Source organism: Lissotriton vulgaris, unplaced genomic scaffold, assembly GCF_964263255.1.
Source record: "Lissotriton vulgaris unplaced genomic scaffold, aLisVul1.2 SCAFFOLD_2284, whole genome shotgun sequence".
Classification (NCBI taxonomy): domain Eukaryota; kingdom Metazoa; phylum Chordata; class Amphibia; order Caudata; family Salamandridae; genus Lissotriton; species Lissotriton vulgaris.
The window spans coordinates 35816-62646 of NW_028245868.1; the positions used below are offsets into that span (position 1 = coordinate 35816).

At 44.0% G+C, this 26831-nt stretch overlaps 1 protein-coding gene across 1 annotated transcript in view; it reads right to left on the minus strand.

The window, feature by feature from the left end:
• The window catches only part of LOC147666261 (NBAS subunit of NRZ tethering complex-like), a 359627-nt gene that overhangs the window by 348 nt on the left and 332448 nt on the right, over positions 1–26831 (minus strand). Inside the window, exons 17-18 of the mRNA XM_086949183.1 lie at positions 23686–23839; positions 155–340 (exon numbers count right to left, since the gene is read on the minus strand). Coding sequence (XP_086805309.1) covers positions 155–340; positions 23686–23839 — 340 coding nt within the window. The remainder of the gene's footprint in view (positions 1–154; positions 341–23685; positions 23840–26831) is intronic.

Consider the following 26831-nt stretch of genomic DNA (forward strand, 5'->3'; position numbering starts at 1 on the left):
GAAAGTCATTGAAGGTGAGCGAAATACACCTGAATATACAAATTGGTCTCACCTCTTCATAGATCCGCTACAATTTTATTCACATTATTAAAATGCACATTGGCTTAACGAAATGTGCTTTTGTAACTAAACTGCAAACATAGAAGCAACTTACATTTCTCATTAATAGTCTCAGTTTATCAATGTCCTTTAACTGTTGCAAATCTTTCAAAGTCAGAACAACATCAACGCCAGCTTCATAAACCAGTGTCTCCAGAGTAACCAGGTCATCACTGAGAACTTGTAATCCAGGAATGGATCTTTCTTTTGCAAGACGGACAAGAGACAAGGCAACATCCACCTTTAAATTAAACATAAAATACAAATAGTAAAACTACTTTTCAAGGGGAACAACTACTGATAAAATGCTATACATATTTGCAAATCTGACGACATTGTTGTAACTTCCAAGGAAAATAAACATTACTTTACATTGTCAAAATTTAAGCTATCTTGAATAGAAGCACTATTTTCATTAATTTGAAAAAAAAAAAGTGTTAATTACAGCCTAATTTGGTCTAAAGTTTGCAGAAAAACTAAAATATATAAATTACAGATTCCCTATAATATGAATAGGCTACATGTGAGATATTATATGTCTCCTAAAAAATGCATAGGATGAAACAGCTAAGTGAATGAATGCATCAACTGCATAGGTCTGGCTGGCCGATAAGGTGATTGTTCTCTAGAGTCTCATGTTTTAATTGAGAATATTCTGGTACAAAAAATTACATAAAATAATTCAGACTTTACATATTTCCATACTAATATGTCCACAATAGCTAAGATATATCATGACTTCATATATTCATATAAAATAAGCATTCATTATAATGATAAAACTATTCTATAGTGCAATAGTTATACCTATGTACATACAGTAGTTAATATCAGCCCCGGGGATATACACCAAAATTAAAATTATAAAGTTAATTCAGCCATGTTTTTTAAACACCTATATTTTTTTTTATAAATTCAAATTCAAACCAATAGTTTTGTATTAAACCGTTTGATGGTTACCGGCTTGATGTCCCTACATTCCAATATCTGTCGAACCAGTGGATCTATATATAGCGCGAACAGTATGGGTGAACAGAGACACCCATGACGGGTCCCCCTTGTAATATATATCTTTTCCGAGCTTTCATCCATTAGCTGAACTCTAGCTGTTGGATCACAATACATGGCCTTGAGGGCATTCAGGATTTTTGGTTCAAAGCCCCTCCGGTCCATTACCCCTCACAAATACTTCCACCTTACACGGTCAAATGCCTTTTCCGCGTCGAGGAGGATCATGGCCATCCACCCCCCGTGGTAGCATGGGCATCTAAAAGAGTTATAGCACGTCTTCTATGATCAGTTGTCCCACGGCCTGGGATGAATCCATGGTCCCAAGGGGAGACAAGACTGCCAAGGGGAGACCAGACGGCCAATGACCCTCTCCAACCTCTTTGCTAGAATCTTGGCGTAAACATTGGTGTCTGCATTTATGAGGGATATTGGCCTGTATGACCTGGGGTTTTCTTTGGGTTTCCCTTTCTTGTGGAATACAACTATATTTGTCTCTTTCCATGTCTCAGGAATTCGGCCAGTACAAACTATTCCATTGAATAGATCTAGTAATATCGGGGCTAGTTCGTTTGACAAGCTCTTGTAAACTTCTAACGGAATACTATCTGGCCCTGCGGTCTTTACAGGTTGCTAGTTCTTGCTGTGCCTCAAGGACCTCGCTGATCCACAGGTCTTGATCTAAAGATTCCGGGTCGACATCGTCCAGCTTAGGGCCTTCCTTCCCAGATTTTCCGCTAATCGTTTCTGAGTCCCCCTCTTCCTGGTACAGTGCCTGATAAAAGTTTTTAAATACTTTCAGAATATCCGTCGGCTCCGCATTATCTTGGCTATTCTCCTGTATATTTACTATTACATTATTATTCGTTCTTGGTCTAGTCCGTAGCGCCAAAGCCCTTCCTGCCTGTTCTCCCGTTTCATATAGATTACACATATGGGCATGATATTCACTAGCGGCTTTCTTCACCATCTGTTTATTAATCTCTGCCTTAATAGAACAGATTTTCTGTAGACTCTCCTTCTCTTCCCTACCATGCAGAATATCCCGCCCATGTTGCTCTTCTGCCGCTACCAATAGACCTATCAACCTCTCATTTTCTGATGTTTCCTGTTTCCTAAGCCGAGTCGCGTAGCTTATTGTCTCGCCTCTCAAGGCCGCCTTAAAGGCACCCCATACATTATTTCTCGATGCACTAAAGCGATTAGCATCAAAAAATTCTAAGCTCCATATCCTTAAGTGTTTCAGGTATCCACTATCTACTAATAGCTTTCTATTGAAGGTCCATCTACCCTGTTTTGTCATAGCCGTGCCCCGGTCGTAACTCAGTATGAGCAGACTATGGTCCGAGATTATTTTGCGTAATTTCCTTATGCTGACTTTCCTCAGTTCTGGTAGAGAAATTAAAAAATAGTCTAGTTTTGTGTCTCTTTGATAAGGGCACGAGAAATAGGTAAACCCTGGGTTGTTAGGCACTTTGTTTCCCCAGACATCAACAAATCCATGTTAGCCGATCAAGGAACTCAGGGCTTGGAATACCCGGGGTTTCTGACCTACATAAGGGACTTTATTAGTAAGATATGCAGAGATATTTAGGTCCCCGCAAACGATGATAGGGGTAGGCCAGCTAGTTAATTCATTCTCTAGTAAGTCAAATACTTCAGGGTCGTCTTGATTAGAGCCATAGATTCCACAAATGGTAGCACCAACAGAAAGCTCAGCCAGTGCCCATCTTTCCAGTGTATTAGCCTTATTACCCTTTACACCTCCAAGTGAGGATTGCCTAAAATTGCTACCCCTCTAATTGTGGAGTCTGGGAAGAGCAGGCTAGAATATCAAAACATCTAAGATTCAACAGATGTTTCTTTTCCCACAGTAGGTGCGTATCCTGTAAACATAGGATAACTATACGCATTGATCTTACAAACTCGGACAAACTTTGCCTTTTTTTCCAATTATTTAAACCCCCGACGTTAAGAGAACGTATATTAAGTTGTGCCATATTTCTCTGCAGCATTTCCGAATCCCTTTCGATTTGACAACAAAAAGTATGCACATTTAGAAGACCCTACACTACATAGAATAAACAATAGATAGTACCAGGTATTCTCATTTTCTTCAAAGTTTTTCTTTTTCTTCCCCCCTTCCCCTGCCCACCTCCCTCTCCCACCCCTTCCCCTCCCCCTCCCCTCTAGCTCCCAACACCCTCAGCAAACGCTCAGACCTAGGTTTGTGCATGTGATGGGTGCAGCAGTACTAAACTGGGTCATAACACAATACACAAAAATTATTTCCTCCTTATCCCACATGTCTTATTGATTTAAAGAAACATAAATAGAGGTCAATGCTGATCCAGCATTCGTCTGTCCCTCCCGACACCTAGCACCCAAACTATCTAGAATCTAGTCAAAGCCTATAGCTGCTTATGTCAGAAAAGAGAAAAATATTTTTTTTTTGAATACATAGCATCCTCTTAAGCTTCTATAGTCCCCAAAAATTCATTGGCTTTTATCTCTGATGAAAAATATTGGGTCTGTCCATCATGTATCACTTTTAATTGTGCTGGGTTAATGAGATAGGCCTGAGCTTTTTTCTCCTAGAATGGCTTGATGAACTGCCTTAATCTCCAACGCCTCTCCACCGTTGCATGGCAAAAGTCGGGCGGACAAAAAATGTGACCCCCCGCACTTGACCTCTTGGACTCGGGTCTAGCCTTCTCTGCAATTACCTGTCTCAGTAGAAAATTGCCTAAAAACTCAGAATCGCCCAAGGTTTTCCATCTCCCCTTACAGCGTCTCGGATCTTGAACGGGGTACGATGTGCCCTTTGTAGCTAGACGATTCAGAAAAGGGGGTGGTGATGAACAGAGTGTCTGAATTAAGCAGACCACTCTTACCCTGTCCAAAGATCAGGGCTTGATCCATCACCGTTATTTATCTCACTGCACCATCCCAGCTCAGAACCTGGCTATATGCAAATCAGTCTGTCCCTGGCCCAGTGCATCATGGGAACAGGGCAGACTAAACTACCAAGCCAATTCTTCACCAGAAAGGAGACAAGCTACCGGGGACCGGTTTCTGGCATTTCAGCCGTCTTCGGCCCGGCTTGCTTGAATCCTGATGGTGCAGTGAGAAAGGGACTTATGTCTGAGTAGCTTGTTTCCTTCCCAGTGTAAGAATTGGCTTGGTAGTTTGGTTTGCCCTGTTCCCATCATGCACTGGGACAGGAACAGACTAATTTGCATATAGCCAGGTTCTGAGCTGGGATGATGCAGTGAGCTAAAAAACGGTGTTGGATCTAGCCCTGATCTCTTGACTGGGTGAGAGTATTCTGCTTAATTCAGAAACTCTGTCCATCACCACCCCTTGTTGTTAAATACTTTGTATCTAGACAGCCCAATTCCAATCAGATATCTCAGGGAAGGCAGATCTAAACAGTTCCGTGATAAACATTCTGATGTCTGATCCCTCTGCACCTCCTGGGATCCCCAGTACTCTGAGATTGTTCCTTCTCTGCCTGTTTTCAAAGTCTTCCAACTTCCACTGGATGTCTATGATTTGGGCACTTTGGGCCTCCGCTTGGATAGAAGCATTGGACGCCTCCGCCTCAGTTGAAACTATTCTTTCCTCCAAGTTGGTCACCCTTTCTCAGATATTAGTACAGGCCTTGGTTAGTTTCCTCACCACCCACTGCATCTTCCTCATTGCAGCCAGTGCCTTCCGGCTGTCCTGTCGTGTCTCCTGCCGATGTGAGTCCCTATGGGAGAGGATGGCCTGATGTATGACATCTAATGTAGTCGTGGGGGTAGTAGAATCTGATGGAGTTTAACCAGCTAGGGCTTGGTCGAGGAATAGTCCCATCTTAAATTCTTTCTGTTGCGGGTCTGTTGATTTGTAGGGTGGGTCAGATTTCTTGGTGGTATTGGGAGGGTCCGTGTCGCTCCCTTCTGGGTCTGAGTCCGATTCGCTGTTACCTGGAAATGAGCTCAGATCGTCGGACCATCCTGCCCCCTCCGAGACAGAGAGGAAACGATCACTGGGTTGATTTTCTTTATCCAGTCCTAAGCTTTCCATATCCCCGGGTGGAAGATCCAAGTCAACCAACAAATCAGAAGCCACTGCCTTGGCTAACATCTGAGGCACCCTCACCTCTGCGGATGCAGCTATATCAGGAATTTCTTCCCAACCAGTATTTTCCGTATTGCTTTCCCCTTTTTGAGTTTGCTGAGGGGGTGTCCATACCCCTGAAAATAGTATTTTGGGCCCCAGGCTCCACTACAATGACTTCCTCTGGGGGATTTCTTCTATCAGCGGGTTTAGCGCCTGTTAAGAGGGGGCCAGCTGCAGATACAGCAGATACAGCATCCAAAATCACAGAGACCATTTATTTTTTTTAACTAGCGGGGTTCTTGATCCAGCGCGGGGTTCAATTTTAAGACTTGATTTCCTTCTAGAACTTTTGCAGAGCTTTACACTGCCTCCTCACTCACAGTGGCTCTCATTGTGCCAGACTGCTGGTCTTTACCCCGCCTAAGCATGTCCACCACCGACTGGTCATTCACCCGACTTTTCCCGGTAGTGCCCCCCTTGCCTTTCCTCATCGGGTCTATAGCTGGTGTCCGCCGGGGTTCCACGGGCGTTTCCGCCAATCTCTGCTCCATAGTGGTCTCCCCCCGTAGTCTTCGCGCCTCTGCTGCTGTCACAACAGCCTTTGATCCAGCGCTCACTGCCGGCTTCTGAGCCATCCCGACTTCGATCAGGTGAGTCAACAGGCGAGATAGCCGATCTCCCCCGGAGTTTTTCCTTTTTTTACTCCAGTTTTCGGCACGCTTTAGTCTTAATCCATAAAAAAACGATGTGGGCCCTTTAGTCGCGAAAGCCCGACCCAGTTCCACTAGTGCTTTTCACGACCTCCGACATGGTCGCCATCTTGCTCCCCAATGCTCCAGATTCACCCCACCTGTTCTCTAGAGTCTCAAGTGAGCCAACAAACTGTTGAAGTATTTTGCTCCTCCAGCTCAAGCTTGCAGCTTTTCTACAACTGTCAAATATGTGGTTGTCTATGTACAAAGATCACAGAGCTCTTTCTGTACCTGTAGTGGTAGCATTATTGTGCATCTGGTAAGCAGGCCCTCTGGTCTTGAGGTGCTCAGCTTGGAGGTTGTGCAATGGTCCGAACAACCATTTGACATGGCATTAAAGGTTTTGTAACTCGTGGAGCATGAACCATGGCTGTGGTCCCAACAGACACGCAAAGCAAAATATTTCTTTCCTCTCTGAGCACTGGGAGCTTTTCTCCCAGAGGGGACACGAATATGCTGTATGGAAGCCTGCATTGACCAATCACAAGTGCTGTAAAAATGCTAAGTATTAGTACTGGACGTGGCAGACGTAGCTGAGCAGAAGCACAGAACCAGCTTTTAAGAATCTAAGAGACCTGCAGTGTGCTGTGACCCTTGACCAAGCCATGGGAATACTTAAGGCAAAGAAGTGCAGCAGGGCTGACACAGGAGCATGAGCGGAAGATTAGGGGCAACGTACAGCTGCACAACAGTGGGAAAAAAACGTAGGAGTTTAGAGGATGGAGAGCAACATCAGAGTAGTGCAGAGAGGAGAAATGAAAGAGAAACCATCAGTTCAGAGCATGGTGTCACCCTCTGACAGCTGCTGCATTGGATAAATTTCGGTAACTCCTGACTGATCACTAAGTTGAGGCATTTGAAGCAATTACAGGAAGCGAATACAACACAGTGAGATGCTAAGCTAACAAAAGACAGCAAAGATGTGCTGGAAAGATCAGTGACTTGTTTAGACCATCAAATGTGTGCAGAACAGGTGCAAGAAGAAAAATAAGATGATCTCCTTAATTGTAAATCAGATGCGATTAGCAAGATTCTCAGCAGGAGAGAAAAAAGAAAAGAAGGGTCCTGTGGTGTTAGCTGTTTGTAGGGAGTTGGAAGCAGGGCTTGGTTGGAAGACTAAAACCATGCCAGGTACAATCAAAGGTTGTGCGTGGCTTGGGGCTGTCTGCCTCTGGATGGCTGCTTGCGGGAAGTTAGACCCAGAGTCTGGTTGTAGGCCAGGCTCTGCAGCCAACCCCACGCTATGTGCAGTATGGGGTTGGGTGCCTGCAGCGGCGGGGGGTTGGGTGCCTGTAGGGGGTTGGCTGTCTCTGAGTGGGCTGGCTAAAGGCCAGGCCATGTTGCATACCCCCGCGGTGCCCTACCAACGGACATCTGTGGCAGGGGGTTAGCTTTATGTATGGTAAAAAAAATATATTACTTTATATTTTTTTTTAACTATAAATTCACTGAAAAGAAACAAAGGCTATTGAATCATTAGAGTAAGGTGCCATAAAAAGATCTGGTTTTGTTTAAAAAAATAATAACCTTAGAAATTCACTGAAAATACAAAGGTTAAAGTAATGTTATAAATAGATGAATATGTTAGTGATTACATCAATGTTTTGAACTAAAGAAATTAACCGGTTATAATTAGCAAGGCTAACTCTAACTTGTGGCTCCGTCATTCACTACTTTTGAGCTCATATGTAACGTCACTCAAGACATGATCTATGACATCATTTATGACATCACTTATGACATCATCCATGCTTCTTTTGCCCATATTGTTCTAAAAGCTACCATTGCATTAGAGGCTTTAAAGTAAGTACAAAATAGTTCAGAATAACTTGAAGAATCAGTAATGCTAACACAGTTACAACTCTCTTAGATGTGGCAAACATGCGTTATATACAACATTGACCCTATACCATACACTTCACGGGTAGCCTAGTTCAAATTAACAAATAACCACAGATAAATGGGAAACCCACATTACACACTGTTTTTCATCAGTATATAACTGTTCAGAGAAAGCCAAGTTCCTAAAGATTCTCAAAGTCTGTTCTAAAAGGAATGCCCAACTATGGACAGCTTTTGTCTGTATCAAATCCCTTACAGTCACCAAACCTACATTGAGAAATTAAATTGATGTTAGTAAAGAAGTGGGTACTGTAAACAGTGTTTACTCTATGGAGAAAGTTATTCTGTACCCCACTGTTTGCAGACAGTGAAACTCTCAAGAGAAATACACCACAGAGTGTGAAAAAGTATTTACTGAAGACCATGCACACTATGCAACACTTCTCAAAAAAGACATTATTCCCTTAAAATAACGAAGGTCTGAAAGTGCTAACGATCATACTACCTGCAGCCTTGATACTGTGGTGAAAACATTACAGATAGTCCAACTTCTGAAACAAAAGAAGCTAATGTACATAGGCTAGTACCTGCACACAGTCTTCTGTGTTATGTAGAAAATGTCATGCTGATACGATTCTGTCGCACAAGTTACTTACAGTAGTTAGTGTTGGATTCCTTACCTTAGAATATCCCCAGGCGTCAGACTGGATCCAGAAAGTTTTGCGTAGCAGTACCCCTGTGCGTAGGTAGGCATCGTCTGCAGCTCCGCGTCCGTCGTCTGTGCCGTGAACGCCGGGATGACGTCGTCAGAGTACTTAGACGCCACCCTCACACACTGACGTCAGTTCTTGTACATAGCTTTCCTCCTCAGGAACGAAGAGCCGTGCCAGAAACCGACACTGGTGCCATGAAACTAGGACCCTGAAAGGGATGTCCTTAACCCTAGATATCGGTTCACAGAATGGGAGGATGGGTGGGGTGGTAAGGAATATAATACTAACTACTGTTTCTTACAGATATATCGTTACCGAAGGTAAGTAACTTGTGCATCTGAAAGAAACAGGCTAGTGTTAGATTCCTTACCCTAGAATAGATACCCCAGCAATACCAGCCCCGGTGGTGGGTCTGCAAACCAAGGTCACACCAGAAAGTCCTGGAGAACGGAACGGTCGAAGAAGCCATCTCTCCGGACTTAGCTGTCCAGGCAGTAGTGTCTAGCGAACGTGTGCAGCGAGGCCCACGTAGCTGCCTGACAGATGTCCTGCAAGGGGACTCCTCGACCCAGGGCAGTAGCAGCCGCCGTGACCCGAGTGGAATGGCCCCTCAGCCCAACAGGGGGCTCCTTTCTAGCTAAGCAGTAACAGACCTTGATGCAAAACACGACCCACCGAGAGATGGTTTGTTTGTGCACCGCCCGTCCCTTCTTCACGCCCACGTAACCAACAAAGAGCTGATTGTCCACACGGAACTGGCGTGAGGTAGAAGGAGAGCGCATGTTTTGGGTCCAGATGGTGGAGCCTCTCTTCCTCCTTCGAAGGATGTGGAGGCGGAAAGAAGGTGGACAAGGTGATGGACTGCCCGATGTGAAAGGCCCTAACCACCTTGGGCAGGAAAGAAGGACGAGTTTTTAAAACAACTTTGTCCGGATGGACAGAAAGGAAAGGAGGCTTAGAAGATAGAGCCTGTATCTCACTCACTCTCCTGGCAGAGGTGATGGCAACCAGGAATGCAGTCTTGAGGGTCAGAAGACGAAGAGGGCAATTGTTCGCTCAGTCTCTGGATGGCATCGACCGGCAGGTGCGTGGGGAGCAGGCGCAGTCCAACAGTCTCGGACCCAGTCTTGACAGTACACTGCGGTCTCTCCCATCTGCACGGAAACCAACCCTGGAACAGGCCATGATGGAGTAGGACTTGGCGCTGAAAATATGGCCGCTGCCATGCTGGACCCTACACAGTTCTCTTCCTCTCCGAATCACTCAGAGGATGACGTGACGCCGTCGGACTCTGGCAGCAACGAACCTTTGTTCCCCACAATCACTCCCCAGATGGTCAAGGACCTGTTTGGCTGAGGTGGACGCCTGTCCTCTACGACACCTTCGTAACTATGACTTGGACTCAGCGAGATGTTGATATTACTTGTGTGGTGTGGAAACAGTTTTCCACGCAATTAACCTTTTTCCTCCCAGGTTCGGCATACCTCACAGTTCATCATCCTACACGGTCCCGGCGGGGAGGTGCTCTTAGGAGTGTTTATGCAGCAAGTGTTTGGTGCTGGGTCCGCCCGCCCTGCATCTGCATTCACTGCATGGTATAACCGTTTGAACTCAATGTTTGTTAATCAGATGCATGGCTGTTCTGGTTAAGTATAAAATACTGACATGGAATGTGCGGGGAATGGGATCTGTACATAAGCGACATTGCATCTATGCTCAACAGAACAGACGCAAGGCCCACATAGCCTTGCTCCTGGAAACGCACATGACTGACTCGGAGGTTGCTAAACTGCAGCCGAAATTGAAGGGGCAAATATATAATACATCCTATTCTGCCTATGCACGAGGGGCGCTTATTTGGGTGAGGAATGGGGTGCCATTTGAGCTGCTGGAACGGAGGGTGGACACTGCAGGGCGATACGTTCTCCTGCAGGGCAGGCTGGACGGAACCCCAATTGTTTTGGGCAGCCTGTAGGCACCGAACTATAAACAGACTGCTTATCTGACTGGCCTCAATGCGGTTTTAATGGACTGGGTACAGTGCCCCTGGGTTCTTGGGGGGGATTTTAATTCTGTTTTAGAGGTGCAATTAGACCGCTCTAACCCCCCGGTGCAGGGCGCGGTTCCTACTAGGGTAGCGGAGCTCCTACATGCCTGGGCGGTGGTTTGGGGGATCACTGACATATGGCGCACACAACACCCATCTGAGCGCGAATATTCGTTTTACCCCCCCCCCCCCCCCCTCCCCCCGGCACCAACTGCACACACGAATAAACAGGGTTTTCTGCTCCCTGCCCCTATCATCCCAGGTGCTTGAATCCACGTACCTCAGGAAAATGTTATCCGTCCACAATCCACTGGAGGTGCTGCTCGAATGGGGGAGGGCCCTCCCCCCGGTCCCGACTTGAAGACTATGGCCACTCACACTAGAAGATGGGGTGTTCAGGTACACTCTGGGTACCGCTATTGCCAATTAATTCACAGAAAATACAGGTTCGGCATCCTACTGTCTAGTTGAATGGGATGCGTTTAAGTCGGTTATTTGGGGGTTGGCCATAGGGACTACTGTTGGGGCCCGGCACGCGCTACATCAGAGGCTCGTCTCCGTCGAGGACTCCCTCAACACACTGGAAACTGAGGCTCTTGCTGACCCTACCCGGTAGGCGCCACTGCAGGACGCCAGGATTCAATATACAGAGCTCCTTGAACGACTCCGTCTGATAGATTACAGTACGTACACCCAATATAGTCATAAAGAGGCTGACAAGTCAGGGACTCTTCTGGCCTGTCTCATCCGCAATACCTCGCCCCCACACCCTGTATTGGAGGTATTCCTACCGGATGGCTCTGATATTAACAAGGCGTTCTGCACCTATTATAAGTCCCTCTAAGCTGTCCCGCCCGCTATGCCCCAGGATCTCTTGACTAATTTCCTGGACGATCTCACCTTCCCCGAACTGATGATAGATGCACAATCGGACTTGGAGGTCCCTATCACTAGAGCAGAAATAATGGGAGCCCTTAAGAACCTCCCTAAGAATAAGGGCTGGACGGACTCCCAGTGGCGTTTTATTTGACTTATGCTGAACAACTCACTCCACGCCTGTTGACTCTTTACAAGACAGCACTAGAAAAACGCACACTTCCTGTAACAACAATGCAAGCACTGTTTGTTTCCCTCCCCAAGCCCAACAGAGACCCTCGAGACATATTGGGATATCGCCCTCTCTCCATGTTAGCTCCAGAGTATAAAATACTCAGTAAAATACTAGCGCAGCGTCTGCTTCCTTATCTCCCGAAACGTATTCACATGGACCAGTGCGGTTTCATCCCGGGCCGTAGCACTTCCCTCAATATAAGGCGCCTCCACTACCTGATGCAACCCACTGCCACTCAAGCCGACACAGCCGGGTGCATCTCTCTAGATATGCAACAAACATTTGACACCCCGGACTGGACGTATATGTTGTCCTCACTTAAGAGATTTGGCATCCCAAGGGGGTATCAACGATGGGTCAAACTACTGTAATGTTCTCCCACGGCCCGGGCTCGGACAATAATGTCCACCTCGGCTGCTTACCCTGTAGCCAGGGGCACGCAACAGGACTGCCCCCTGTCACCAATATTATTTGTCCTGGCGATGGAACCCCTTCTTCTCAAGATCCGAAAGGAGGCCGTGGGATTGGGGATACCCGTGTGTAACACAACACATATTGTGTCTGCATATGCAGACGACATTATCCTCTATTTTAAAGACCTCACATCCAGTCTGGAACCCGTGCCAACTCTCCTTAAGAATTTTGGACTGATATCGGGTTTGACGATTAATGCCCAGAAATCCCATGCTTTCTTTATGCGACATGATCCGATACCCTTTTGCGATCTCCTGTTGACGACTGCCCCGGACACTTTCAAATACCTAGGTATTCATTTATCGAACTCCCCAGGATCTGACTGAGGGTAATCTACTAAAGACAATACGGTCTCTCCGGAGCCAGATCTCCTTCTGGACTTCATTGCTACCGTCTGTGATGGGCAGGATAGCCATCTCCAAAATGGTGATGCTCCCTCGCATTTTATATTTTTTTTACTAACATACCAGTTGTTATCCTGCCCAGCATATTTAAGACATTGGACTCCCTATTGTTAGACCTTATTTGGGGGAAGGGGCGCAGAAGAGTGGGACTGGCGAAGTTGCAGCTTAGACCTGCTGAGGGAGGCCTGGGAGCGCCAGACTTTCGGGCATACTGTATGGCCGGTGAACTACAGTGGTTGTCCTATTGGCTTGCGGGAAAGAACACTCATGAGATTGGATACACCGGTTACCTCCTTGCTCAGGGCACATTACATGCTTTACTTCTGCTGCGGGCTAAAATCACGCCAATGGCCCCCCCTTGCTTAGAACCGCGCTGGCGTACTGGAAAAAGTCCCTTAACTACACACGACGTACCCTCCCTTACTCTCCGAACATTCCCTTCCTTGGGATCCCTGGCACACATGGCTTAATAACGAAGCGGACTGTGTCCTCTTGGGAGCAGGAAGGGATATCCACAGTAGGAGCACTGTTTGTAGACGGCACTTTGGCGGACCACGACAATTTCACCCGTGCACAGGGGGTCCCTTCGACACTGTTCCTCCTTCACGCCACCATTACTCACTACATCAAGCTCCACTGGTCCCTGATGGAGTAGAACCCCCCAAAAATGAACTTGTGTACGCTACATACTTGATGGGTGCTGGTCGACATCTTACCCGATGGCTTTATAGGGGGATACGCGCTCACTCAGGGACGTCACTGGCCCCGCTCCGGGCGAAATGGGAGGCAGGACAGTGAAAAGAACTCACGGACAGGGACTGGGCGACTATATTGGGGTTCCCCGAGAAAGTCTCCTGGAACGCTAAATTTAAATATATACAACACATGATCTTACACAGGGCCTATCTGACCTCACACCGACTGAACTGTATCTACCCAGACGCCCAACTTTCCTGCCCTAGATGTCAAGAGGCGGATGCTGATCTCATCCACATGCTGTGGTCTTGTCCACGCTTGCAAATTTATTGGCAAACAATAGCTTACAGGGTCCAAGAGGTTACGGGCACGGCCGACAAGACGGCTGTGGATAGCTGTCTGCTAGGTCTGCATAAACGCCCCAAGACATTGAAAGTGCAATATAAATGTGAGGACCTAGCCATGCTGCTTGCGAAACGGGCCATCACCATGAGGTGGAAATCTACCCACCCCCCTACAGCAGCGGTTTGGCAGGTGGAGTTGATCAGGTGGGGGGGCCGAAGAAAGCGCTGTCATTAGACAGGAAGAATATCGAGGCCACCGCAAAACCCCCATTGCTATTGATTGGGACCAAATGCTAGAGGCGCATAAGGCCCTTGTTACACTCCCCCCACCCCTCCCCCCGATGTCGCTGCCTGAGCCCATAGCATCATCTGCACACCCCCTCCCCTGGGACTGAATCGCTTGACACGGCGTAGTAATTTATTATGATTTGTTGCGGATGCCCAGGATTGTATGTTATGGCCTGCTCCACCTGTTGGAACTTGATTCTCACTTTAAACTCCTTTTATAATTGGGACGGTGTACACATCCACCCCAGCTTTTCCTTTTCCTAAACCTTATTGTACTTTGTGGACTAATGGACCAGGGTGGGGAGTGGAGGTGTTTTTGTGTGGGATTTCTCTTTTTTGCCTCTATTATATTCTGTGGTTCACTTATGAAGAAAACCTGAGTTTCGGCTCTTGTTCTGATGGCCCTGTGCGGACAAAGACAGCCATATCTGTTTGCCAAGCTGTACCGAGATGTTACAATGCCATGTACTCGTTCACTTACTGAGTGTGTATGCATATTCACAAAATGGAACTCAATAAAAAATTGTGTTAAAAAAAAAAGGCAGTATTTAAGAGAGCCTGCGATCAGCGACACGGTGGGAGCAAGGCAGGAGGTACACAAGAACATAAAAATGGTTGAGGACACCATGGGAGTGCTTGAACAAGAAGCAGCAATAGACACTAACAAACAGACTGCATTACAGGAGGCACGCATACAACATGCGGAGCTCTTGGAAACCCTTAGAATATTCGATCACAGGGCATACACCCAGAAAAAAACACTCGAGGCAGACAAATCTGAGGCACTGTTGGCTAAGATTATCATGGATGATCCACCGGCCACTATCATCAGCCAGATTATCACGCCCTGGGGTGGGGTGGAGTACACGCAACATGATAATAATGAGGCCTTCAGCTCATACTATGAAACACTGTATAACAAGCCGCCGGTTCTGGACGAAGCCCTAATAAACATATTTCTTGAAAATCTAACTTACACATAAGCACCTGTGGACATGGAAGACACCTTGTCGGGCCCTGTCACCAGGGCCCAAATAAAGGCAGCTATTAATGGACTCCCGTGTAATAAAGCGCCGGGGCTGGATGGCTTGCTGTTGGAATTCTTCAACACTTACTCTGAGATTCTGCTGCCTCACACGGAGGAACTTTACAACAAGTCGCTGAAACCGGACCACCTCCCCTGTAGCACGGAGCAAGCCTTAGTAGTAACGCTAGGACACCAGTACGCACTACTAAGATACAAATTCTCCTTTAGTACATTCAGTTTATTTTTTATCAATATTTCAAATGATATGAACATCACACTTAATTTTTATATTCATACATGATTGCTTGCAACATCAGCAATTATTTCATCATTATAGCATTATGAATACAAACAAATTTACATTTCCCAAAACAAAATGATTAATCAAAACCCAATGCATTTCGGGGCTGTGGCCCCTTCGTCGGGGGTCTGTGTTGAGAAAAAAAGAACAAGGAAGTTTAATTACTCTTGATGCTTATGGAGGTTTTTTGTCTCTTCAAATTTATAAGTTCAGTTGAATCTTACCACAAATGTAGGGAAATAATACAGTCCAATGTTAAGTCGTTATAACCGATTGGCAGTGTTCTATCTGAAGAGAAATGTTACACGATTTAAAAAGGGGAAACCTATTTAAATTAGAACAAAACTATAAATTTGTTTCAGGAAGTGGGGTTACCTGAATATTTTTACGTAATTAAATCTCTGTCATAAAAGAAGGGAAGAACGTTGTTTAAGGTCATTTTTAAGAAGAGAAGAAAAAAAAAGCGGCATATTTTGCACGTATTTACGCTCATATTAAGAGCTCACCTGTGTTTTATGTGGGTCGCGTATACGTGGAGAAACCTGAATAGGACAAGAATTACAGTTGCCCATCAGAATTATATATTGTTTCATAATATCGGTGGATTGCCAAAAGTTTAAACAAAGACTTTTACCTGCGAGCCTCGAAAATTAAACTGCGGTCTCGCTGGAGTCTCAAATCACGGTATACTGCGGATACAGAAAAAAGTGTCCGTTAAGGAACTTGACGCCCAAAGCGAAGTCGGTTTATGACATACGAGCACATTTCCTCGAAAACAAGCTTACCGTTAACTTGAAATGCTGCCGTACGGAATAGCGTCCTGCTCCTAGTTTGCCGACTGGAAACTGGGTGACATACACGAGTCCTTTCTCTATTATTTCTACCTTGCTACCCAATGCGTAGCGATAAACGAAGGACTCAAAGTAGTTTCCATTGAACAGCGGTGAAGATTATTTCGTACCGCCCTATGCTAAAAGCTGTAGACTACGTTTATGTTATGGCGTGTATTAAAACCGCATGGAACATTCATTTTTTATTCAACGAAGGGGTTCCGCTCATAAACAAAATTTGTCCTGAACCGTAGGGGGTCTTTAATTTTTCTCTCATTATCGATGTTTGGTGCTGAAGGGGAAAGTTCATAATGGTTTTACATACTAGTTCGGTCGCCATTTCTAAATGGTGAAGAAGTTGGAATATGCATTACAGATGAAGTATTTTAAAGAATTTATATGTGTTCATTTGCCCCTTGTTGTATTTTGTTAATATACCTTAAAAAAAGGGGAAGTAATAAAAAAATCAACTAAATCAAACATAAGTCCATGACATATCAAACAAACATAACAATAAGCTATGCGAATTCCTGCCTATTTACATTATATTTAAATGGTAAATTACATTGTTATGAAAAAGCCCTGCCTATCGAGTTTACAACTCCGACTATCATGGTGTTGTGTGTGGTCGTGTGAACATAGATCTCACCGTGTGTTGGAGTCCCTAGAGGTTCAATTGTTTGTGACTCACCAAAAACATATCATCTCCATTTTGTCATAGAGACATGAGATTTTGGTGAAAGCTGACATGAATAAAATTCAGTACAAGAGAAAGCTTAACAACTTGACACGAGCAGAATATAGTGCCCTTCAAAGACTGGCAAGAAACAACACCATAATGATTCAGAAAGCAGACAAGGGTGGAGGATTAGTTATAATGGACTCTGACTTTTACAAACCAAAAGGTAATGAGCATGTCCAGGATACTAATACCTATGCTAAGCTTGAACACGATCCGACGACAAATATCTCTCAAAATTTGGACAACATTCTAAATAAAGCTGAAGAATTGAATTGGATTGACAACACCTTTAAGCGGTATCTGAAACAGATATATCCAAGAAGACCAAAAATTTACTTTTTACCAAAAGTGCACAAAAACCTTAACAATCCCCCATTCAGGCCTATAGTGTCTGGGTGCTCATCAATCTTTGAGAATCTTGGTGTCTTCATTGATGCTCACATGCAATCCTTCATTAAAAAATTGGCCAACATATCTAGAGGACACATCAGACTTTCTTAGAAGTCTTGCTACCATTACAACTGAAGGATGTACGGGTTGGACACTCTGTACTATTGATGTTTCTTCCTTGTATACGTCTATCCCTCATAAACAAGGACCAGAAGCCATGGAATGGGCTTTACTTAGATCAGACAAACCAGAAGAACTCAAATATCTGTTTCTACAGTTACTGGAATTTTGTCTTGAAAATAGTTATTTTCTTTGGCAAGATGAATACTATACCCAGCTTACAGGCACTGCAATGGGATTTCCGGGGGCATGTATCTATGCCAACATCTTTATGGCAAAATTTGAGCTTGATTACATACTTGAAGATCCCACTTGGAAACAGGGGACTGTATACTACAGGCGTTACATTGATGACATATTTATAATATGGAATCGCCCAACTTCAGAACTACTTCAAAATATTAACAGTTTGAATTTGGCTAATTCAAGAATACAGTTCACGCACAATGTAAGCATGACATCATGAATCAAAAATGGTTCTATCCAAACAAAACTATACAAGAAAACAACTGATAAAAATACAGCACTAGTATACAGAAGTTTTCACCCGGCAAACCTCATTAATAATCTTCCTGTATCTCAGTTCATGAGGATTAAAAGGATATCTTCAAATGAAGAACAATGTGAGAAAAGTCTGGATGAGCAGAAACAGAGATACCTCGATAGGGGCTACCCCAAAAAATTGCTGGAGGCGCATTTGGAAAAGATAAAAGCAATACCCAGGACAGAGCTATTGCAAAAGAAACCCAAGACGGCCAATAAAAGGATGGTTTTTGTATCCAAATATTCAACAGCTTCCAGGGATATAAAGAAAATAATTTTAAAAAGATGGGAGATTTTGTTAGCTGAGAAGGATTTTGGGACATTGTTTACTGACAGGCCATTATTTGCCTACAAAAGAGCCCAAAACTTGAAGGAGCTTTTAAGTAAACCAACAAAGGAGATTGCACAGCAGCCAGTGATCTATAAAGGCACAACTTGATGTTTCAACTGCAAAAATTGCAACAATGCTATACTAGGAAATGTTTTACTGCATCCACGCACTGGTGAAAAAATACAACTGAGGCACACAACTAACTGTAATTCTGAACATGTAGTTTACTCAATTAAATGTCCGTGCGGACTATTGTACATTGGGAAGAATGACAGGAAACTAAAGTTGAGACTCTCTGAACATAAAAGTCGGATTCGTAATAAAAATCATACTTCTCCGCTGGCTAAACATTGGACTGAAGCAGGTCACTCTATAGCTCAACTACGATTTTAAATCATTGAGCTGGTACCGCAGAGATTAGGAATGGACAATGCGAAAATCCTTCTTCAGAGAGAAGCTTTTTGGATCCGCAAATTACAAACGCTTATTCCAAACGGGCTAAATGACAAAATGGAGATGATATGTTTTTTGTGAGTCACAAACACTTGAACCTCTAGGGACTCCAACACACAGTGAGATCTATGTTCGCACGACCTCACACAACACCATGATAGTCGGAGTTGTAAACTCGATAGGCAGGGCTTTTTCATAACAATGTAATTTACCATTTAAATAGAATGTAAATAGGCAGGAATTCGCATAGCTTATTGTTATGTTTGTTTGATATGTCATGGACTTATGCTTGATTTAGTTGATTTTTTTATTACTTCCCCTTTTTTAAGGTATATTAACAAAATACAACAAGGGGCAAATGAACACATATAAACTCTTTAAAATACTTCATCTGTAATGCATATTCCAACTTCTTCACCATTTAGAAATGGCGACCGAACTAGTATGTAAAACCATAATGAACTTTCCCCTTCAGCACCAAACATTGATAATGAGAGAAAAATTAAAGACCCCCTATGGTTCAGGACAAATTTCGTTTATGAGCGGAACCCCTTCGTTGAATAAAAAATGAATGTTCCATGCCCTTTTAATACACGCCATAACATAAACGTAGTCTACAGCTTTTAGCATAGGGCGGTACGAAAAATTCTTCAACGCTGTTCAATGGAAACTACTTTGAGTCCTTCGTTTATCGCTACGCATTGGGTAGCAAGGTAGAAATAATAGAGAAAGGACTCGTGTATGTCACCCTGTTTCCAGTCGGCAAACTAGGAGCAGGACGCTATTCTGTACGGCAGCATTTCAAGTTAACGGTAGGCTTGTTTTCGAGAAAAAGTCCTCGTATGTCATAAACCGACTTCGCTTTGGGCGTCAAGTTCCTTAACGGACACTTTTTTCTGTATCCGCAGTATACCATGATTTGAGATTCCAGCGAGACCGCAGTTACATTTTCAAGGCTCGCAGGTAAAAGTTTTTGTTTAAACTTTTGGCAATCCACCGATATTATGAAACAATATATAATTCTGATGGGCAACTGTAATTCTTGTCCTATTCAGGTTTCTCCACGTATACGCGACCCACATAAAACACAGGTGAGCTCTTAATATGAGCGTAAATACGTGCAAAATATGCCGCTTTTTTTTTTCTCTTCTTAAAAATGACCGTAAACAACTTTCTTCCCTTCTTTTATTACAGAGATTTCATTACGTAAAAATATTCAGGTAACCCCACTTCCTGAAACAAATGTATAGTTTTGTTCTAATTTAAATAGGTTTCCTCTTTTTAAATCGTGTAACATTTCTCTTCAGATAGAACACTGCCAATCGGTCATAACTACTTAACATTGGACTGTATTATTTCCCTACATTTGTGGTAAGAATCAACTGAACTTATAAATTTGAAGAGACAAAAAACCTCCATAAGCATCAAGAGTAATTAAACTTCCTTGTTCTTTTTTTCTCAACACAGACCCCCGACGAAGGGGCCCCAGCCCCGAAATGCATTGGGTTTTGATTAATCATTTTGTTTTGGGAAATGTAAATTTGTTTGTATTTATAATGCTATAATGATGAAATAATTGCTGATGTTGCAAGCAATCATGTATGAATATAAAAATTAAGTGTGATGTTCATATCATTTGAAATATTGATAAAAAATAAACTGAATGTACTAAAGGAGAATTTGTATCTTAGTAGTGCGTACTGGAGTCCTGGTGACTCATAGCACCAGGCCACATACATTCTTGGTTTAGTGGGCAGGCACTAATCTAGTACAGCACACATATCGAACCAGCATTCCAAAACAGTTAAAGTTGAGTGCAGTACCCTTCTTCATTCATTTTAGTAGTAACGCTGCCAAAACCAGGGAGGGATATGCAAAACATGTCGGGTTACCGTCCATTATTGTTATTGGCAAACAAGTACAAAATATTGAGTAAAAGTTTGGTGAATAGATTACAAACTTACTTAAATAGGTTAATACATAATGAAGTGTGTGGTTTCTGCCAGCTCGCAGCACATCATTAACTATAAGAAGGTTACACCATATAGTGGCATCATACCTAGAGAGATTCCACCATGCTGGCTGTACTGCACTAGACCTGAGACAGGTGTTTGACACGCTATCATGGGATATGTTTAAGGCAATTGCAAAATTTGGGCTGCCCTCCGACTATATTAGATTGCTGCGCTTACTCTATGATACCCCAACAGCGAGGGTTAGGACTGGTAAGCACATTTCTCTGGAATATTCAATATACAGGGGCACGAGACAAGGATGCCCCCTGTCCCCACTCTAGTTCGTACTAGCGCTGGAGCCATTGGCTCTCCGTCTGTGGCGGGATGCCATACAATGTGGGATACCAAAAGGCACAACCACACATCTGATCTCCGCGTATGCGGATGATTTAATTATTTATGCGAGGGATCTTCTGGTGGGCCTAGACCCAAAACCGGGAATGTTTGCCGGCTTTGGATGGATCTCTGGCTTAGCCATAAATGAATCAAAATTGACCGTCTTCTTTTTTCAAGCCCATCCAGGCACTGACAGAGTTAATCTTGGGTTGCTCTCCCTACCCGTAACGCAGCACACGTTTAAATATCTGGGTATCAATGTATATCGCTCCCATGCGGACTAGCTGGAAGGAAATCTAAACAAGGCCATCAGGGGAATACGCTCACAGGTGGCTTTCTGGACCACGTTGCCTCTCTCAGCAATGGGTCGAGTAGCAGTGTCTAATGTGGTGGTGCTACCACGGCTCCTTTATTATTTTACTAATTTCCCAATTATTATACCCCCAATCATTATTAATACCTTCAACACCATACTAACAGACCTCATTTGGCGTACGAGTCGTCGCAGAGTGAGCCTTAGGAAATTACAAATAGACTCGAAAGGAAGGGGCCTGGGCAGTGGCTGTCCTACTGGACGACAGGGCGCAACTTGCATGAGATCGGCTTCACTAACAGAAACATTGAACAAGGACAGCTACACGCAATGTTATTGCCACAATGTAAAATCCCCATGACAGTACCGCCTTTATTACAGGCTGCACATGCATGCTGGAAGAAAGCTCTGAAATACACTTCTAGTTGCAGCCCTTACGCAGGTAACATCCCATTAGTGGGATTCCACTTTTGAGCGATAGACTCACAAAACACAAACTCCGAACGTGGCTAGATGCAGGGGTGAGTACAGTAGGAGCACTCTTTAGTGGGGAGTCCCTAATGGACCACAATAATTTTGTACAAGAAACGGGGGCACAAAAACATTGTATATGGTTCATGCTGCGCTACTGCAATATGTTAAGAAACACTGGACTCTACACTGCGAAGAACTCAAGACGCACAAATGAGTTACATCACTAATATGGGGCAGGGTAGCCACCTTATCAAATGGCTATATTTGAGCATCCGGGCACACGTTAAACTGCTCCTGGACGCCCTTGTGGCTCAATAGGTGGCGGATGCAGGCAGGGAACTCATGGATAAGGAATGGACGGGTATCCTGGAGCACCCACAGACGGTGTCCCATAATGGCAAGTTTAAGTTCATACAATATATGGTCTTGCACAGAGCTTTCTTAACACCACGCCACTTACAAAAGATGTACCCGGACACGACACATCACTGTCCCCGTTGAAAATTAAAGGAAGCGGACCGCATACATAGGCTATGGGCTTGACCGGGCCTTGAAGAGTTCTGGGGTAGGATTAAACGAATATTAGAAGAGACCACACACCTTTCAATAGAGGGCTCAATACTGGAGTGTTTTTTGGGCCTCCAGAAACATAAGAAATCGCAGAGTGTTCAGCTTTCCTTCCTGGATTTTTCATTAATAGTAGCCAAGATATTCATCACCATGCGCTGGAAATCAGCAAAACCTCCTGCAATACACTCCTGGTACAGCAAACTCACAAGATGAGGGGAAGCCGAAAGCATTACTCTGCGCCGGGAGGAGGACCGAGGGCTTAGGAAGAACCTGATTTCATTGGACTGAAACACACTGGTAAAAACCTTCAAAGGCACTAACCCGGACGACATCTCTGGCACCCAGAACATACAATAGGCAATGATAATGAGGAAGTGTACATAGTTCCTGTATAATAGGCAAGCAGAGGGTGGAAGTGAAAGTTTGTGCATAGCACTGGACGAACTACACGTATACAGGACGTAATAGTGGTCTATGATGCGGAAACGACTGCCAGGGCCTGGGAGGGAGGTAGTGGGATATGTAGAATGGGGTCACACGTTCAAAGTAAATGATCACTGTACATACTTGATGTTAATACTGCACACAAATATATTCGGATTAGATATCTGTTTTTTTGTTTTTTTTGTGGATCACGCAAAAGCTCATGAACGCAATGCCATGATGAAAATGCAATTGTACAACTGAACCAAGTTGATGGTATGTAAATGTATTAAATGAAAACCAATAAAGTAGGTTTAAAAAAAAACGTTAACCTTTGTTTTTTCAGTGAAAAAAAAAATATCTATAATTTCGGACTAAATATGTTTCTTTGGCTGCTTTTGATCTGTGGCTTACTGGAGCAGGGCACTGTACATTCAGAATGCCCAGTTATGTATTTATTCCAATAAAGAAAAAGTTATTAAAAAAACATAATGCAAAGCCAGCAAAAACTCCTTATCTAAGCAGCAATTTCAAAACACACATGTTGGTTCATCTTTGCAATGAAGTCAACAGCATGAACACATTTTTAAATAGATGTGTTAAAGCTGAAGATATCTATCATTGCAAGGAGTCAAACAACCAGGTGGGTTTTTCATGTAGTTGCAGATGTGCAAATGCTGCGAAGCGCTCGGATACCTCCTGGTCAAGTTTGTGCTATACAAAACTCAATATATCAATAAATAAATAAATAAAATGCTACTTAGATAAGGAGTTTTACGCAGAATTGCCAATGGTGATCGGCAGTATTCAAATATACATTATTTACTCTAAAACAAATGTCTCAAATGCTTTCAGGAGCTGCAGTCAGCATTATTTTGTACATACATTTATCATGTGCACACAACACATGTGAAGGTACCTATCTTTCTTACCTGCCTAGAGTAATGTTCAATCTCCTCCGCCCTGCTCCAGTACCAGCTGGACACCAGTTCTACTGACAGTGCAGGACTCCTGTATCGCAGCAGCTCAGGCTGTTCTTCATATAGGAATTCAGATTCGTCCTGCGGTCTGGGCTCCACATTGGTTCTAAGAAATAACAACAGGATATGAGCTAAAAAGAACAAGTTTAAAGTGCCTCAAAATCAATCGCTGCGCACATCCTTCCGTAGGTTTGGAAGCAGGGGCGACAGACTTACTAATGAATTTTCTCTTCAGATCCCTCTCCTAACTGGAACAGGAAGAAAGTGGTTTCTAAGGGCCACATATATTATAATAAAATTGTGCGATTTTTACCAAATGGCTATTTGGTCATTGCAAAATGCTAAGCATGTAAAGAATCTTCAAAGATTTTGCGATTCCTAAATATTACCTAAAAGAGATTCGGTAAATAGTGAATCCCTATTAGGTAATATTACTCTATTCATTCCAATGGGCCGAAAGACCCATAATTGCGAATGGTTTTGCATTAGAGAATTTGCGATCATCTAATTGGTAAACGCAAATTAGCAAATTAGCAAAATTAGTAAATTAGCCTAAGTCTCCCTCCTGCCCCGAAGCAACCCTAAAAATTAAAGTGTACATGTAAACGCACAAATTGTGCGCTACATGGCACTTTGAAAAATGCATTTTTGTGCATTTTTCCTAGCTTGCACATGGTTTCCATCGACTTAAAGCTGATGGTAATTGCATTTCTAAATGCACAGTTTCCATTCGGAAAATGCTTCATATATGTGCTTACAGAATCACAAATCGAGATTCCATATTTGTATTCGCAATTGTAGGTAATCTCAAAAACTTTTAATGAACTAAACTTGCGACTGCAAAGTCTTTCATACATCATGAAAGGCTATTTTGCATTCGGAAAAGGCAGAATTTTGAAATTCACACCGTTAGCAAATGCAAAATTGTTTCATACGTGTGGCCCAAAATCTTTATGAAATAATTAAATTTGAGAGACAGAGAATTGTCTCGCCAACGACTGAAAGACCCATTTGATTTTTCACCATTCTAGTAGAAAAGGAAGGTGTCTGTTACAAAGTGCTCACGTGCAAAAAGGAGGAAAGGGGCATACGTATATGGCCCCACAATTTCAATTGGAGCTCCCCGCTGCTGCTGAATGCTAAGGGTTGCCAAATACCAAGGATGCACATTTTAGATTACACCTCATGCTTCATTCGCAACCACCCTAGACATTTTTCCCTTTATGTCAGACCTGCAGGTTTTGATCCCTGCTTTCTGCCTCTGTTTTTAGGTCTCGCCTGCCAATGCGCTTGCGCATTCGAGCTGGCGAGAGATATGGGGCTTATCCAGAGTTTAACCAAACTGGCGATTTGATGCAGTGCACGTGAACACAAGTACGCGCATTCTCGCCACATGCCCTTTTGTAAAGTTCTTTCTTTGGCTCGTCACTTTAAGTCCTCCCACCCTCTCCCTCTCCATCTCGTGCCTCACGCTGATCACCCCCCCTTGCTCTCCAGCACGCTATCATGCATCCCACAGCGACCACACTCATTCCACAGCCTCTCTCTCATTGGCTCTTCACTTCACAGCCTCTCTCCCATTGGCTCTCCACTTAGTCCACGCTCTTTTCAGCTGACTCGCTCGCCTCGCGCTGATCACCCACCCTTGCTCTCCAGCACGCTGTCATGATCCTACAGCCACCACACTCATTCCACAGCCTCTCTCCCATTGGCTCTCCACTTAGTCCACGTTCTTTTCAGCTGTCTCGCGTGCCTCGCGCTGATCATCCCTCCTTGCTCTCCAGCACGCTATCATGCATTCTACAGCCACCACACTCATTCCACATCCTGTCTCCCATTGGCTCTCCACTTAGTCCACGCTCTTTTCAGCTGACTCTCGCGCCTCGCGCTGATCACCCCCCTTGCTCTCCAGCATGCTATCATGCATCCCTCAGCCACCCACACCCACTGCATCCATCCATTCATACAACAAACACACTACATCCATCTATCCTACTACATCCATCCATCCCACTGCATCCATTCATTCATCTAACCATCCATCAAACCATTCATCCCCCTACTCCATACATCCATCCACACACTCCAACCGTCCATCCAGCAACCCACTTAATCCATCCGTCACCCCACTCCAACCATACACCCATCCCCTCACTCCATCCATCCCCCCTCTCAATCATTTAATATATACATCCATCCATTAATCCCCCCACTCCATCCGTCCATCCCCCCACTCCATCCATCCATGTATACCCTGTCTCTCTATTGCCCTACCTCTATTTATCTTTCACACTCACTCACTCTATCTATCACCCTCACTATCCATTGCATCACCACAGCATCACTTATATCCACCACAACATTTCTATACGCTATATCGATCCTCTCAACTCATCCATCCATCGATCCTCTCACTACAACCATCCATCCATCTGCCTACAATATTCCATCCATCCAAACATCCATCCCACTGTATCCATACATCCATACATCAAATTTACAAAGAAATACATGCTTTATTGAGTCCCCTCACTCACCCAAGGTACCTACAATAATCCATCCATTCAAACATCCATCCCACTGTATCCATACATCCCTCCAGCACGCTATCATGCATCCCACAGCCACCCACCCCCACTGCATCCATCCATTCATCCATCCATACATTCTCAACCATCCATCCATCTACCTACAATATTCCATCCATCCAAACTTCCATCCCACTGTATCCATACATACATACATCAAATTTACAAATAAATAAATGCTTTATTGAGTAATGAGTAATGAGCACCACTACAAAAGTATGCACAACAAAATAATGCTAAGTTGTGCTGTTGTGCTGCTGTTCTGGGGCTAAATGATGCTGTAGTGATGTGCAGTGATGGTGTTGTGGTGCTAAGTGCAACACCACAAACAACACTCTGCACTAATACAACACCACTCAGTACCACTACAGCCCTACCACACCAACACTTATCGACACACCAGCATCACTCAACACAACTCCAGCATCACTAAGCACCACCACACACCACAACAACATTACTCTGCACCATCACATTATCAGTTAGCACAAACACATTCACATTATGCAC